Here is a 17,968-nt window from a genome sequence, read left to right on the forward strand (position 1 = left end):
CAGTGTTATGGAGATACTGTTTGTGGCTTCACAGTTCAGCTAAGGCTGAGCTGAATTTTTATTTAAGGAAGAGTTCACCTTTGTTACATATGGAGAATGCATTAGATTCTTCCTATGCTTACATCAAGTGTAGAATGAAATTTTTGAGAATTGATTAGTTTGAGTTAAAATGTAATCATTTGTTCTTTTAGTGTCAGTTGTCAGACCTCTCTTAGTCTATCCTCATCTCAGTAGTGGAATAACAGGACTAGATCACAAAGGGATGTTGCTACCTAACTTCCACTTTTGGCTGCTGGATTCAAAATTTAAATCCTCAAAGCCTGATGTCTAACCTTTGCCTGAAGGTCCTCATCCAGTAGGTATTCTGAGTGCCAACTACCACAGAGGGACTGGAACAGAACATGCCTTGAGGAAATTGTGCTCCTTTTATCCAATAGTTGAGCCGTTACAGCGCTCACCAGGATGTATGAGACTTGAGCTCAGTTTCAGATTCAAGTTCAGTTTCCCCTTCTGGCTGAGGAGATTTGAACCCTATCTTCTATCACCATAACCAGGAGAGTGCCATAACCACTATTTCATAGGGCATTGGAGGCCAAGTTTTTCAGCAGGTGTGCCACAAATGACCCCTGAACCTTCCCTGAGTGCTACTCCGATCCCTTTCCCTTGCCTGATCTGCTCTTTTGCTTTCTGCTCCATGCCCTATCTGCCACTGTGCTCCCTGCCCTCTCCCCAGTCTGCTGTGTGCCACTTGTGGCATCTGTGCTACAGGTTGACCATCCTTACTATTGGGCAGTTCGGGGTGGAATGCTCTCAATTTTTACTGTTCCAGCAGTTCCACTTTGCATAACACAATTAAATATGCATTGGGCCAGAGATAGGAAGAGTATAACCCTATGCTTTGGTGGTTAGGGGATTCATCTGGGAGAGTACAGACCTGTAGTTCAGTCTCTGCTCTGATGAATATTTTAAGCAATTTTTTATTAAGTATTAATTGGAGAAGGAACAGAAGTTTGGTCTTCCCTCTCCCTTTTCAGATGTATACACTGACTACCAGGTTGTAGCATCATGTTGCTTCAATCTCCATCTTTCTAGAAATATAAATTTCCAATTAATAGTTAATGTTTCCAACCTTAATCCAAACAAATTCTGAATTAACATTAATTTAAAAAGAAATGCAAATCTGTTAAGGCATGGAATATGCATATAAGGTACCTAAAGGAACTTATCTCTGCCCAGTATTGGCACTGAGGGGAGACATTTGAAGAAAAAAGAAGTCCTTTTAAATAAGTGTAAGTTGGAACTAGAAGCACTAATATGCAAAAGTAATAATCATACAGTGGAACAGTTTTCAGTACAGGTATTTGTGCAGAATATTTAAAGCAGAAGGTTCTGATGGATTGTTGCAGGTTGTTGTACCCCTTTGAAGTAGTGCAGCAGAAATAGAGGCATTTGGCACATCTTTTAAGCATACCTGACATCAAGCAACGTAAGCAAGCATTTCTTTGATAACTCCACCTTAAGAAATGGAGAAGCCAAACTGGAGGCACACTTTATAGTCCAAAAATGACTGAAGCTTGAAGGATAAAACTTATAAGATTTGAAAAAGTGAGCCCAGGATAGGTATAACTGGCATCAGTTGAATTATTTGCCTTATACACCCAGTTACATTGGAAGAAAAAATTATTGTGTTGTTTTTTGTCACTATAGGGCAGAGTTTATATTGGCCAAGGAATGTCTCTGTGCATGTGTGCAACATGCTTTGGTTTCTTATATGTTAATTCAGAATTTTTTGTTGGGGTAAATCAAAATGCCAGTTATATTTTCTAACGTTGTTACTGCTAAATACTCTCACCTTTATCTTTGTCTTAGAGTAGTTTGTCTGGAAATCTTAAAAAGGAAAGCTCAGATTAAATATAAACCATATCATTATACAATTCAAGTTAAAATGCACTGTTTTTGTGATCTTTAATAACTTTTTTCTCTCTTATTTTGTTTTTCTTGAAGAAAAAATAAAGAATATCCATTGGAAAATTTTCCGCCAACTAAATCTGAGAGAGAGATATCTGCGGCGGGCAAACCAACCTCTATAAGCTGTATTCAGGTATGTATAACCACATGAGAGACATGGTGTTGTCCCAAATATTCAGGAAGGAAGAACAAATGCAAATGATATTGTTTAATTAGGCTGGGACTTAACTCCTTTGGAAACTTCCATATTGTAGGTCAATTATTCTTCCTTATTTTTTCCTGGTAAAGAGCTCCTCCAGACCTGGTCCCAGCCTGTTGCTAGCACCCATGCCCCTCCTCTGATTAATTATAAGGAACTAGAAAAAGGGAATGTTCTCTGTGCTTTACCAGACATTAGGAGTCCAAAGTCCATTCTGCAGATATTTGAGAAGACATTTCCTATAAATATGCTTCCAGTTTTGAACTCCCAATTGAACAAATCCCTATGCTGGACTCCTGTGAAATAGAAAATGGTGTTTTTTAGGATGAATTCCAAGTCGTTTTATCAAAACAATTTCTGAAACTTGTAAGTCTAGAACCTGGGTTCTCAACCATTTTAGACTCAAGGCATAGCTCATTAGACTCAAGGCATCCCTCAGATATCACTCTTTTCTTGACTATAGAAAAATAATAGGGCAGTTCTTCTTTTGCAAAGTACTTAGGAAGACCACAGCAGATTGCAGAATGTTTTTGACATTCTGGATTCCTGCTTGAAATATCTGGGTTTATCTTGTGAATCATGTGCAGATAATTGCATACCTAACAGTGCTAATCTCATGGCACCCCATGATGCCATTGCATCCTGATTGAGAATCACTGGTTTAGAGTAACAGGAAATGGTTACCAATTTGTTGTTGTTGTTGTCCTGCCCTGTCCAGAAAGGCTCAGGGCAGTTTACAATAAAAGACAACCCATAAGATAAGAAACAACAATAGATTTCACAAACAACACCCTACATTTTTTTAAATGTCACCCACCCACTCCCTCTTTTCTGCTTATCACACATGAGAGCAAGGCCTCTGGCCTATCCCAATTGCACTTCCCAACTCCTGTTCACACCTAGGTATAGTAAACCTCTTTCTTTTCCCCTGTTTCCATACCCTCCTACTCCTACCTCACATCCATGGGAGATCTCTTAATTGTTATTTCTTTTTCTGCCAATTCAGGGATGATGACCCCACTGTGTTAGTTTCATGGGATACTTATAATAGTTTAGGAGTCATTGGGTGCATCTACATGAGACACTTTACAGAATAGCAGGCTAATTTGCATTTCAGTAAAGCGTCACCATCTATATATGTGTGGCAATTAGGGCACAGTAGACTAATTTATTGTGCTGCTGGATAGTCCTGTCAGATACAAGTGGTATCCAGCAGCTCAATAAATTACTATTCTTAAATGCATGTGTAGACAGTGATGTCAGTATTAGTTTACTCTGACTCAGATAGAGCTGGAATGTATTCAGTCTCATTAATTGCATGTGTAGTTGTGCCCACTGTGATTGAAGAAAAGCACTATAGTTAGAATTATTAACATCACCATTTTAATATCAAAGAAAGAGAAGAGAAAATTTAAAATAAACAGCAATCATAATACTCACAGTAAACAATGATTGCTTCAGATAGCAGTCTTTTTCTGTATGTTTAACAATCTGCAGAGATCACAACTCAGCAGTAGGTCTGCTGTGATGAGGAAATATTGCTTGCTAGATAAGATAAAACTAAAGTACATTCTCCAAATCAGTGATGATTTCCTGTCTCAGTATATTATAGATTACTTTGTCATCTCTTGACTTCTTGTTATTTTAAGGTTGGTGAATCATGCTTGATTTATCATGGAAAATAAAATAGTTTATAAATGAGCTAAGTAGAATAATCTTAACTAAGCGTTATGAAACCACAGCCATTCAAAGAGTAGTCTTCAGACAGGCAAATTGATGAAGTCTAACACATGGAGGCACGTCCACACATGGAGGCACATGCGCTTGCAGCGACTCAAACAGGAGTGGCACAAATTTGTGCCAGAGATTTTTGCCTCAGCTCACATGCCTGAACATGCACTTTGGTGTGGGGCAAGTTGTACTACTTGAGGCAAACTCACTCTGCCCAGCTCCTCCTGGATCTTCAGCCAGGGGGAGCTAGAGGCTGGGGCCAGCAATATAAAAACCTGCCCACTGCATTGTAGCTCTGAGAAGTGCCAGCCCTTGCTGTTTTGTTCCCTGACCCATGCTGTTCCTGGGAATCTCTCAACTGGGGTCAGAGACTGAGCTGAGCCCTTTCCTCTAGAGGGGCAGGGGGTTCTAAGCCTGGCTCTGGAGGCCTCTCCTACCCGGAGCGCTCCCCCTCCCCTGACCTCCATCTCTCTCTGATATACCGCTTCAGCCACCTGCACCCCTCCCCCCGGCCCATCACACCTCCCAAGTGGTTCCTGGGACCAGGAGCCCCTCCAGGCTGGGGCCAAATGTCCCAGCATTGGTGTGGGCATGGGGCAGGGCTGCAGTGTGGCAGTTGCCCCTGCAGCCACAGCTCTCGCCAGCAGATCCCATCCCATCCCATCCCATCCCATCCCATGTGGCTGGCTGGGCACACAGCATGTAAGATTTATGGTGTAGATGTGGGGTTTGGGGGGGAAGGGGTGTGGGAGGATTGGAGGGTTTGCGGGTGGGTGGAGGGTTTGTGGGGGTGAGGTTTGGGAGGGTATGGGGCTTGTGCGGGTGTTTGGAGTTTATGGCTGGGTATTTGGGTGAGGGGGTGGTGGGGGTATTTTGGGGGTTGGGGGGCTGCTCAGGAGGGGTGAGTCCCTTGCCCCCTGAATGGTGCAGCCCCCACCATACGGCTCACTGACAGCCCTCCCTGCATGGTGCACAGCCCCTCCACAGGGCACACAGGCCCCCCTACAGCAGCAGCAGCAGCCATCAGGGTGCTTAGGGCCCTCCTGGTACAGTCCTTCCCATGGCATGGGGCAGCGTGGCTCAACCCCAGGTGCCTGGCACCCAGCACTGCCCTTGCCACATTGCATGGGCCCAGCCTGGCATGGGGCTGTGCGCCTTCAGGCAGAACCAGACTGCTTTGGCTGTCACCTGGGGGCCCGGCAAATCTTGCAAGGACTGTGCATTGCACTGGGCCAGGTCTTGCCTGTACAGGCCCTGCACGCTGTTGGAAGTCAGGAAGAAACACAAAATACTGTATTAGACAGACTGTGTTTAGGGCATCTTTTCTAGCCCCTTCCCCATGTGGGGTGAGCAGAGCAGGTCTTTAAGAGGGCTGTTCACTCACAGTTACACTTGCTGACTTGCATTGCTTCTAATGGCAAATATCTGATCAGAGCTAAGGTATTTCCACGTAGCACTGTTATACTATATATCTTGAGCTGATTTCCATTGAAAGGGAAAAAGGTAAACAAGTTAGCAAAGCCCCAATTACATATTTTCATGTACTGGTTGTGTAGTCTAGCTATGATTTAAAAAATGCCGTGCTAGTAGACACACTCCTTGCAATCCATAAATCTGTGGGAAATCTTTTTACAGGGGATGGAGAACAGTTGGCATGTGGCCTCGCTGACAAATCTTTACTGGTATTCAATTCCAACCTGACTGGAACACCATCTGTTTTTTCAGGTACATTTTTGGTAATTATAGTTTATATGGAATAACATATAGTTCTGAGTTTAATGTAAAATGGTGAATTAACTAAAAGATTCCTTTCTTGTCACTATATGAATAGTGAAAACAAAATGTTGCTGCTGATTCAGGATGTAATAAAATTGGTATGTCTAATTAGATATTATTATTTGAGACCTAAGCTGGCTTCTGTTATTTTTTCCAAAGAACCTCAAATCTCTGGAAGGTAAACAGTAGAAATATACTTGGCAAACTGGCCCAAAAGTTTAATATGATGATTCAGATATTAATGGACTGGTATATACCAAAGCAGGGTCAGGGTATTACATATTATATGCATTTTATATTATTACATATTATCTGTATTACACACACACACTTAATTTTATATACTGGAAACGAGCTATTTTGGGGTTGAAGCCTACAGGTTTGTAGGATAGAGGTTGAACATTGCAAAAAAATAGTGAACTTCATGATCTGTGGCATTCCATGTAGCTGGATTAGTATTTTGCTTTGGAACTGTATAATGGAAGCTGATCTAGCCACTTAAAATATATTTTATCAGATCTAAGAAACTATTTGTTAGAATGCTAGAAAATAATTTTTAGATAAAAATCTAAAAAATGTTAGATGGCCTTAATATAAGAAGTCTTTTAAAGTCTCTTAAAATAAAAATAATCAAACTGGTTGGATTAAAAAGTATGAAATGCCTCCCTGGATATTACATATGTTTAGTTATAAAAAGAATCTAAACTCTACATACACTGTTCCTCTTTGGTTATTTTCAGATTAAAAAAAAAAAAAAAGAATATGTTTTGGTGGGATGTTTGTGTCTGAAGGCTTTTCAGCAATTGATTTTGCTTGTGTTTCCACTTTTGGGTAATGAGAAGATTATTATAGCTCATAAGTATATAATTTCATTAAAACATTTATTATGTTCTATAATATGCAGTTATCTGGAATAAAAGGTCAAAATGTTTTCTTTTACGGCTATAGGCTGTATGTAGTAATCTCTGGTGGAATGGGAACAGAACCCTGATTAGGGTTGCTGCTAGAGTTTCATTTTCAAAAGTAAGTTTGGTGTGGGTGATGTGTAGAGGGTGACATTACCACCGGTGCCTGTGGTCGGTTGCCGCTTGCTAGCCACCCCCCTCACTGCTCACACCGCCAGCAGTATCTGCAGGCTGTCTGCGATTGCCGGCGGTATCTCTGGGTGGTTGCCAACCCCCGGTCGATGCTTGCCACTCTGTCCCCCCATCCCCCTCCCCGACTGCTGCCACAGCCGCCTGCAGGAGCTCGCTGTGCCCCGCATGGGTGGCAGGAATTTGGTGGGTATGGTTTTAAGCACAAAGCATTTATAGTGTATACAAGTTACTTGTCCTCACTTTTAAAGTACTTGCTGGCTTAACTCTGTCATTAAGGTAATGGAACATATATACTGTATTGTTGATAGCTGTCTTCGCTTCATCAGCATTCTCAGTTTTCACTGCTGGCTGGTTAATTTCTTTCACAGATGTCTTTTTCACTTTTTAACTCATGTCAACATTACATATGACACCTCTTTGAAAAGATCTGAAGAGTCTTGTTCTACTTTAAATTCTTCTTTTAAAATTCATGATGCATACAGAATATTGCTATTTGATAATGGCTAGATGGATCAAGTTACATTGTGGGTATGTGGCCAGTCTTTACAAAAATATGCTCATATGATTGTAATCTCTTGCCTACCCCAACCCACAATTTTTATTCATCCCCACTTCTCATAATTCATGCAAATTGTAAGATCATTTGTGTGAGAACTGTTTCTTTAGTTCTTTCGGTAGCTTTTCTCTAAAATGGGACATGATATTATATTAGGGCATGGTTGGATCCAAGATTCACTGAAGGGTTGTATAGCCCACTGCCTGCCAGACCCCAAGGGGTGGGGGTGAGGTGTGACTGGGAGAAGGGGCTGGAAGGAAGAACCTGCGTGCTGCCACAACCATCCACAGCATAGCTTAGCTCCCCACCCAGCAGCTCCCTGCCACCTGTGGCTGGAGCAGGGCATTAGTGGCTCTGTGGTTCCTCCTTCCTGTGCTTTCTTCCAGCCAGAGAGGACACTTGTGGGGAAAGAGGGAGGCAGACAGGGAGCAGGTGCAGGAAGAAGAAAACCTGCTTGTGGCTGCTGCTGTCCCCTCAAGAGCCTGGTGTTGCCCCCAGGATTCCTTTTACCAGAGACCCCCAAAGATTAAGACGGCCCCTCGTCTGATTCGGTATCAAGTGAACTTTTAATGGTAACCCCTAAGCTTATTACAAGTTTTCTTCCTTGTAATACGACCTGGCAAGCAGTTCCTTCAGACATTACAACAGCGACCTTCAGTGGTACCAGCCTCAGATCCTCTGCTGGGTGTGTGGGATGTTAGTTTCTGGATTCCTTGTTACTCAAAGGAAGAAGTCCAAGATTTCTCCTGTCTCCTCAGGGTGGCAACATAAACACACACAATCTCTTTGTTTGTCCACTACTTTTGTAACTTTCTCATCTCAAACTATCCAATACTTAAATTTCTTACTTCAACTTTTTAGATAAGATACTCCAATCCTATTCTGTTTTTGGTTTCCTTTCCTTCTAGGGAAACTACTGTACCTGGTTAGCCCACCGTACCAATCACAGCACTCACTTTTCCCAGTGCCTTATAAGGCACTCTGTACAATTTAATTGCTTAGTTCTGGGAAGGCCTAAAGTTATGCTAAGAGCATGAGCATAACTCAGTTTGCCCATTACACCTGGCACCCCACACAGCTGCAGCCCAAAGCTGGAATGAGGCAGGAGTTGCTCTGAGACTCCCTCTGTACCTGGGACAGCCAGGGACAGTAGCAGCAGAAGGGGAGTGCAACCACAGTGCTGTACTAGCCTAGATCCACCCTTGGATTAGAGCAACTACAGACTGTGGTAGTAATACAGTATAAGATCAATACGTAAAATAAAGTGAACATAGCAGAGTTTATTTGGCATTGTAAGCACCAGATCTTTTGATTTTCTTCATTCATAAAGCTCTGTCTACACATCTCAGAAAATCCTATATTGATTTTCTTATAGCTTGTAATTACTGTGTTTGTTGTTTGACATGCCAGAGTAATATATTTACAGCTTCATTTTTGAATGTGTCAAAGACATATGGGTCTAAATCATGGCAATTTTGAATCTTGCAATTTTGTTTTTATGAAAAAAGCAACATCTAGTAAATAATTCAACTACAGAGAAAGCATCTGGACTTTGACTTGTTACAGAAAAGCACCTTTTTATAGCGCATAATCACAGAGGAGCTTTAAAATAAAAGCAGTTCTATTCCAACCCATTTTAAAAAACTCCAGTTAACTGAAGTTCTTGGTTTAAATGAAGGTTGGTTTGTCACCTGATGGTTGTACTGCATTCCACTTCAGAGTTGGTTTTCAAGGTGCCATGCCTGTTGTGAAATGAAGAGTGCTGCCTAGGTTTCAAAGGGTTACAGCTAGCATGGAAGCCAGTCATTCTACAAAGCTAGCCATCGTTTCATTTGAAGTACTCCAGGATTCGGGAACCCTGAGTGAAAAATCTTTTGAAGCCAGCTGGCCTCTTGCAAGTCAGCTGGCCTCCTCTTCATTGTGCTCTGGGATTGGGGGACCTGGAGTGCAAAAAGTTTAAGCTTCCTGAATGGGTTCTCCAATTTTCCAAGCCTCATATTTTCCTAAGCTTTCTCACGTTCCTTGCCATTTTGGAAAGCTGGTCTTGTATTGTACTGGTAAGTAAGTTTTACTTTTTGCACAGAGGTAATCTAAACGAATTTATAAACTTTTATATAGATAAAAGGTATTGTTTTTCAAATTTGAGATAAGTCGTGGCTATGAAATTTCACCTGTAAGAACATGATCTTTTTGCATGTGAGGGTTAGCTCCTGAAAATAGGGTTTTATAATAGAAGTGCCTTCTCAATCACGATTATAGTGTTGTTATATTTTATTATTTGTGTAGCACTTAAGCATAGTACTGTCTAAGATGATAGGAACCCCTATCCTGAGAAGTGTATAGACAAAATACAATAATTATAAACTATTTTTTATTTCTGCTGCTGGAAAAACCCAAGTTACATTTTTTTTATGCTGCAGCAGTACAGTATCATAAGGGAGTCAGTTTAAACCTTTATAAATATATGTCATGCAAACTACAGCTGACCAAGTAAACTACAAAAATGTGCACAAGAGGGCAGCATAAGAACTCGAAATATTATATATTAAATGAAAATCATCAGGTTTCCTGGGAAAACTAGGAGATAAAAAATGATTGGCTTCTACCTAGTTTTTTTTCATTTGAATTTGTACATAGTTAATAGTGTGATAAATCAGAAAATAAGTAAATTGATTGATCTGTTTCTGTACAGTATGTTTGTTCTTTGCAGTACTGTATTTAGAGTAGCTAACTTTTTTTTTTTTCTCATTTTAGTAGCTTGATTCTCCCATAAATTGTAGGCTGTTGACAGGAGCTATAACCATCAAATTAGTTTGCAGCTATTTAAAAAATCTACAAAGAGATAGTCGTTATGTAGACATGGAGGCCAGGTACAGAAGTTACACTTATTGTGCAGTAGGTACACAGAAAGTGCTCTACAGCTGTAACTGAACAAACGGTCAGTACATGTAGAGCTCTGTAAAAATGGTGGATCCTGATTTAACATAACCCTAGATGGATGTGGTATCACTTCAGTGCTGTAGGTTAGAGCACTGTAATGCACATCTGTACCACATCTCATCCTGACTCACAGTAGGTCACATTCCACCAACATCCCATGGAGCATTGTGGCACCCTGCTTACCTCCCCCCGCCTCCTTGTGGGGCAGTAGTCTAGTGTAGGCCAGAACTTATCTCCTCTGCCCGAGTGCTGGGCTGGCACTGTCCTTGGACTGCCACTGATAAAAGTGAGTGAAGCCTCTGTGCCCAGGTCTGCCTGTGTCTTCCCTCTGGGTAGCATAGATCCAGCCATGCAAAGAGAACTGCTTATTGATGAATTTCTCTTATTGCATATCATTGTGGGTGCAGTTGAGCAAGTGCTGAATGTGCTTCAGCTGGTATTTTGTCTTCAGTCACAGTTAACCTGTCTTAAGAACTGATTCATCTGCACTGATTTCTGGCAATGGGCAAATTCCCTAATAGAAGTCACACATGCATTTAAACATGCCCAAAATCTACATCAGCACACCTATACATAATAATATGTAGCATCACTGCTTTCTGGCTTGTCTGGGGAAATTGAGTGCATGTGTAAAGTGTAGATAGTGAGAAGCGCTTACGCTGCCTGTGCTCAATACAGGATGCAGGACCAGAAACCCATGAGTCCAGCTCACCGATATGAAGTCCCAGAAACCTTGGATGTAGTCAATGGCCTATAATGAAGCAGACCGTGTTTCTCTCTTCTCACTTCTTAAAGACAATTTCTAATTATCCTGGTCACTTGAGTAATGATTTGGAACCATGTGCACTTGATAGAAAGCTGGTTGAGACAGTCTGTTACAAAGTTTGAAGTATGCTGCTGGGAGTCCCATAGATGCATATATAGGTCAACTAGCTTTTTTTGTCAAGCTCCCACATTGTTTTATTAGTTACCATTATTCAGTTTTCACTTTTCCAGGCTATATGAATAGTAATATCCAATGATCTGGTCTTAACGTAGTGTTCTCTTCCCTCCCCCCTCTAAAAAACCCCACAAAAATACCCTTTGGGACACAGCGCCTATTATATTCCCCTTAGAAAAATCTCACATTCTTCAATGAGAGGAGAAGAAACTTTCCTTGCCTTCCTAATCTGCTGCCTGCCAAATAAGCAGTGGTTTGATTTTTTTTTTCCCTTCTGATCCCACTACATTTCCTAAAATTTGTGCAGAATTTTGCAGGCCACCAGATAAACAGGGTTGCTCTCCTGAAACCCTAATGAGCAGAGACAGTCAGGTTGACCCATTTGCTGGCTCATGCCCCAGAAAGGATGATTTAGGATCACCAGGTACTGGGTACTGTGTCAGTAGTCCATCAGTTCTTTTTTAAGTGCCTGTTTAGCAGGAGCCCTAAGATTACCAGCCAATTGGAGGCATTGCCTGTTTGTAGGACAGGGAGTTGAGCCACAGTCCCATGGCCATGGACAATCCATTATTTACCAAGAAATTGTTAAAAGGTTTTAAAAGGAATTGAATGATTTCCAAGTGTTTGTTTTCTGAAGTGGTCTAATGGATGGTGCAGTGATCTTTGGGTGGGTGGGGGTTTTTTATGATTTTTTTTTAAGTTTATCAGAAAATCTTTCTGTCACATGCAATTTTTTAAAATGTAAATCTGAAATTGTTTAAATCTGAAATCGGGGTAATTTTCCCTTGAGTTCAACTGGAGCAGGATTGGGTCTTTGTACTGTATTGTTTACTCTATAAGGTACATCTCTAGCCTGCCCTTGTTTTGTTTTCTTGAAATGCATTAGAGACATTGGCTGAGCTCGGTAAACATTAAGAGCAGTTAGAAGTATGAAAAAATTCTAAAGTTTGGGGGAAGGAGGAGACAAAAGACAGAACATTCAGGGACAGATGAAGCCAACTAAGGCTTAGCAGGTGAAGCTCTATATACCTGTAAAAAAAATAAGAATAAGAGCTAGTTATGTGCATGGGTGTAAATTAGGAAGTAAAATCTTATCTGAAATATTTTAATAGCACTCCACTTTCATACTCCATATGGAGGCTTTTGCAGAGGGTGGGGGCAAGGATAACCAAACAGCAAACTGCATTTCTTTCTTTTGGTACCTACAATTCATAACATTTACCTTTTGCCATCCTGCATTCTCCAAAGTGATTTCAGATGCATCTGATGCAACAATCGGAGGCTTACATACACAAGTATTTTGTAATGTCCTGATGCAAACAGTATCTTCTTCAAACCAAGTTTGTGTTTGCCTGAGACTTGGGTTAGTTCTCAACTTTGAACCAAAAACTCTCTGTATTTGCCTAGTTCATTAAAAAAAACCACTTTCACCTACAGAAGGGGTAAAGCCTTAAATATGAAATTTCAATTTAGGTGCATAGGGGAGAGGTTGCATTAGAATCTTGGATCTGAACCTTGCATATGGTTTTAGTTCCAGAACTAGAATAGTTCTTATGTCTCCTCTTGAAGGGTTACAGCTCTAGACAGTGGAAAGTAATGAGAGGAGATGATTTCTCCGTATCTCTGTGTCAAACTTTCTTTGTAATCTTCTTCCTTTAAAGTTTCTATACCATATCTGCTACCACAAGTCATCCCAACTTTCTGCCTTGTTCAGGTTTATAAACTATATATTGAGATGTATTTATTTCCTTTTAAAATATCAAAACAGATTTGTAATAATGGAAAACAACCACTTACCAGTGTGGTGCCTCATGCCTCCTCACTTGTGACATCTCTATATATATTGAAATTTCCTCAAAATAGGGATTTTATACAGTGCCAGTTATAGGATGGATGAAGAAAAGGTGAAAGCGGAAAAAAAGCAATCTAATAAAATGTGCCAAGTGCTATTTGGGGTTGAAATTCATAACATGCCACTAACAGAATTCACTACACTAAAGTCCATCATCTTATAAGGGTGTAAAGATGGGCCATAAGTATTTGAAATCCCCTTTTTGTTTGTTTTTTTGGAGGAAAGCCTTCTTCATTTTCATTCAATGAAGATTGACTCCCTCTCTTCTTGATCACTAATCAGATAGCTAATAAATGATCATCAAGGTAGTTCAGTGTGTGGGAGGATGTGGTTGCAGGGGCACTGAACCTCCAAGCCAGGGTGAGCTGAGAGAAACCTCATGATCCTAAGGTACCATGCTGGGCTGCGGACCCTTGAATTTTACAGTTCGGATGGGGTGTGTGGTGTTGCCAGAATCGCATGGGATCAGCTGAAAGCCTTTGGACAATTTGAGATTCTAGAGGTGACCTGAGCAACCGAGTCCAGGTGATGCGGTAGCAGGAGTCCCAAGCCTCTGAAGTGAGAGCAAGAACCACGCACCAGGAACTACACCCTTGCATGTCTACTGCTTCCATCCATCCACCTTTCTAGCCTTCCACCCACACATGGACACCAGCTCCCTGATGGGCATTGCTGTGGACCATGGACAAACCCGGCTAATGCGTCCCCAACAGCTAAACGTAGGGATGCAAGTGGCATTTCACCATCTGGGGTGAGAAACACATCCAGCACCAGCTCCAGGTAGAGCGTTGAATCAGAGAAGTCTTCAAGTGCATTGCCTAGAAGATGCAGGTGAGGAGTCACAAGAGACAGGGAGCAGTGCCTTGCCAAAACCACACTGATGAGGAGGCATTATTAGTGCTTGATGCTAGAAAACAGTCTGTCAGCTGGGGGCAGAACTTGCTGTTCTACAAGTATCTGTCCTTTATCCTTGCCAAGAACAAGGCAGATGTCACCCCTCACACCCATAAAACCGGGGGTGTTCCAGAAGAGTCACCCACAGGGACCCCACTGGAGGAGGAGAAGGTGGAGGGAAGGCCCCACAACACTGTTCCCCACACAGGGGCCACAGCTGTTCTGGACCAAGTCCTCTCTGTGCACCCCTCCCAGAGGCATGGAGTGTATATCAGCCTCCCCAGTACCAGCACAGTGAGCACTATGCTGGCATGACTTGCAAGAACTATAGCCAGTTCTCTCAACGCTTCTCCTGATGAATTAGGCCATGCACACACATGCCGTGCAACTCATGATGGTAAAATTTTCACCATGTGACCATGATGGGGACCCAGGCCCCGGGGGAAATGTGGAGCCCCCAGGAAGTTCGGGGGGGGGGAGGGGGGGGGGGGGGGGGGGCGGACCTGAAGCATCCACAGGCCACCCTCTTTGGTTATAGCCCTCTCTCAGGCCATTATGGCTGAGAAGCCCACCAAGGGGTTGGGGCTGGAAAGAGGGGGTGGAATGCTGGGGTGTAGGGGGATGGTGAAATACCTGCTTTCCCCCCGCCCCACCCCCCCTGCTGAAGTCTGGAGCCCAGCTAGGGCACCAGTCCCCCACCTGCCATCTTGGTCACTTAAAGGATCATGTCCCATTCAGTGGGATCATAAATTCACATAAATGACACATCCTTTCTATTTCTGTTAGGGCCATGCTGCACTCTATGGGAAATTTGAACCTAAGCACAGATACCCCAAGCACTTGTGCATAAACAGCTCCTACCACCCAGGGCAGTCACAGAAAAGCATCAATAATGTTTATTGAGCTCAGCAGGGAAAAGGGTAAACAGCTTTTTTTAGAGAACACCCCTCATGTCAGGGACAGGAGATACCATGCAGCTATGTCTGACAAATGCCACAGGAATGAGAAAAAATTCTCCCCTTGTCAAAAATAAATAAATCCCTGTCCTCCCTCCCTCCCTGTCACTCCTGGAAAGGGACACATTTGATGGAAGGATTCCCACATAGGAACTGTTACCTCAGCTGCTTGGCTCTTGTTGCCAAGGTGATTCCCATGTTGTGCACCTGGGCAATCTGGCAAGCAGCCCAAAAGCACTTTCTCCCCTCCTCTCTAATTTGATGTATGGGTGAGGCCCAGTGGACACTCACCAATTTCTAATTCTCATGGTGCATTCTGTATCAACCCCTTGGCAGCCCTCAACCCTGTTCCCATGATCATAGGCCCATCCTTGATAGTTTGAAAATGGTTTTTAAAGGTTTGCGTTTTAGGAATTGGCTTATTGGTGTATGTGTGTATGTATGTATGTGTATGTATATATGTGTATGTATGCATTTGAATGGTTCAGAATGGGCAGCAGAGGTTAATTGATTTCTAAAAGCCTGGGTCTCACACACACACTTTTCTCGGCCTTCACAAGCAGACTGGGTGTGTAACAGACAAGGCCAATGGATACACACACAGCCTGGGAAAGTGTGGGCATGTACCACGCTGTTCCGGAACATGAGATAAGGTGGCACCAGCTCGTAAGGCCAAAGAGTGGGGCATGAAATTCCTGTTTCCAGAGGGGTATGCATGTGATGGGCTTGGAATGTGCTATGAAACAGAATGTGGACAGTATGACAACGACAGAGAGACCAATCAGTGACAGCCATGGATGAAGAGTCATCAGGAGGGAAGGAGAATACAAAAGCAGAGATTTAAGAATAACAAAGGGTCTTCCTCCCCATCCTCCTCCCTGAGAGAGGCCCTTTCCACGTCCCTGTCCCCTGAGAGGGGCCCCTGAGGCCACCATGGACAGAGGGCACCATGGACACCACCAGTCCATCTCATCCACTTGACTGGCAGGAGGTGGGCCTTAGCATCCCACCTTCAGGCTGCTTATGTGCTGACATCTGACACCTAAGAGAGAGCCTTCAGAGTAAAGCCTGCGTCTTGGCCAGATGTATCTTGATTCTGATGACAGCCCTAGGATTGGTAGATATATAGAATTGCTTAATTGTTTATATTGTTTCTTTTCTGTTATCACTGTGTATCAATAATTTTGCCTATTATTGAATGAAAAGGTTGTAGTCAGTCTGAGGTTTGTTGGGTCTCCCCCTGGAACAAAGCATCTGGGTCCTAAATCCAGAACCAACAATCCTGGTCCCAGACCTGCCCCACCCCCCCAACCCTCTCCCCACTCCTGGAAGCTAAGCAAGCCCTCCCTCTTGGCTGCAGGGTTTTCATCTGTGCGCAGGAGGCCAGCTTGTGGTGTCAGGCATGGTGAAGCCAGGGCAGGTGGCTGAATATCTGCTGTGCAAATGACAGATATGTGTATGAGTTGCTGGTGAAATGAAGAGACTTACAAGCCCGGGTCACAGCCTCTGAGCTAAAGCCATGCACTGCACACTTCTGTTGCCAGGGGCTGTGAGACCAACATGGGGAATGAATAGAGTAGTGTACAGGGGAAACAGACAGGCTGTGGTGCAGTGGAGCTGAGAGAGTTGCAGAATCAGGATCGGGAGCTCTGCTAGTTGCCTTGTAGTGCTCAAAATAGGTGGCAGAGTGCTGTCCACCTGGTCAGCTGGGGCAGCTTCTGGCAGCAGTCTGGTGGCCCTAGTTTGTCAGCCCCTCCTCCGGGAGGCCCAGAAGGAGCTCTTCTGCTCCCTGTGGCCCCACTCCTGGCCTGGGTCATACTGCAGGGTAGCGGGGCAGCCTTGGTGGGGATAGGCAGTCTGCAGCTTAGGCTGGCTACCTGACATGAGCCCCAGGCATTGGTGTGAGGGCTGTGTGTTTGTAGTCCTTGAAGGGGAAGACATGGCCTCTGGGGCCAAGGGACTGTGGGGCTTGCGTAGCAGGGCCAGGAGACTTCAACGCCTGCTGCAGTAATGCCTCCTGGCCCAAAGCATTCTCAGAGAGACATTGGGCCTGGAATAACAGCTTTCCAGCTCCTACACAGAGAAGTCCCAGGTCTTGACTTTGGACCCCTGAAAGTAGGGTGCCAGGTGTGCCTCCCCTTCAAGGTTTCATGTTTGTTGAGTTCAGGCCCTGCAGCATTCCTCCTGACCCCAAACTCCCTTCTGTGTTCTGTCACCTTGTTCTCAAATCCCCCCAACCCTGTTGCTGCCAAGTGTTTGCTGTTTTGTGTTAATTGTTAGGAGTGGGCAGTGTTCAACAGGCTTTCTTTATTAACACAGGAACAGTTTTGAACTGCAACATTTTAAACTGATGCAGGTCTCTTCCTCATGTCTCCATACCCTTGTGTGTGCTCCTGGGGGAGCACTGGGAAAGGAGAGGGGAAGAGGACTGGTGCCTAGGCAGCCTGGGTTGTGTGTAGTGGTGCTTGTGATGCAGGGCCAGAGGATCGCAAGGCAGGAGACCTATGGCCTGGTGTCAGGGCATGGTGACTCAAAGATGTTTCTCTCTAGATGTTTATCTCCACTTATCTGGGGAGGGCTATTGGCCACGTGGGTGAGGAGGCACTCAGCCAGGGCTTCACAGATCTGGATAGCCTGCTGCAGTGTGGGGCAAAGGCCACACACACTGGGAGGGCTTGTCCTCTCTTACATGCTTGCACCATGTGTCCTTGCAGTGCCAGGCCCAGTCCATACTTGAAGCACTTCTTCCAGTGGTCCAATTGCCACCCCTAGGACCTTATGAGCCAGGACAGGAGGGGTAGGGTGGGTCTCCAACAAGGACTGGAGGGACAATTATATTACTGATGGCAAAATTTGCGACCCTGGGGGTGCCTATACATGTTCAGAGAGGCTGCTCTGACATGCTGACCAGAGAAATCCAGGGCAGCCTAAGGGCCAAAAGGGGAGCACATAAAAAGTGGAAACAGGGAGAGATCACCAAAGACGAATATACCTCCTCTGCTCGTGCTTGTAGGGAGGCAGTTAGATGGGGCAAAGCTACCATGGAGCTGAGGATGGCA

At 43.7% G+C, this 17,968-nt stretch overlaps 1 protein-coding gene across 1 annotated transcript in view; it reads left to right on the forward strand.

Annotated features, from left to right (window-relative positions):
* The window catches only part of WDR27 (WD repeat domain 27), a 271,099-nt gene that overhangs the window by 52,942 nt on the left and 200,189 nt on the right, over positions 1-17,968 (forward strand). The window contains exons 16-18 of the mRNA XM_025194665.1: positions 2,005-2,105; positions 5,255-5,257; positions 5,534-5,623. Of these exons, the coding sequence (XP_025050450.1) occupies positions 2,005-2,105; positions 5,255-5,257; positions 5,534-5,623 (194 nt within the window). The remainder of the gene's footprint in view (positions 1-2,004; positions 2,106-5,254; positions 5,258-5,533; positions 5,624-17,968) is intronic.

This window comes from Alligator sinensis, unplaced genomic scaffold, assembly GCF_000455745.1.
Source record: "Alligator sinensis unplaced genomic scaffold, ASM45574v1 scaffold448_1, whole genome shotgun sequence".
Taxonomy (NCBI): Eukaryota; Metazoa; Chordata; order Crocodylia; family Alligatoridae; genus Alligator; species Alligator sinensis.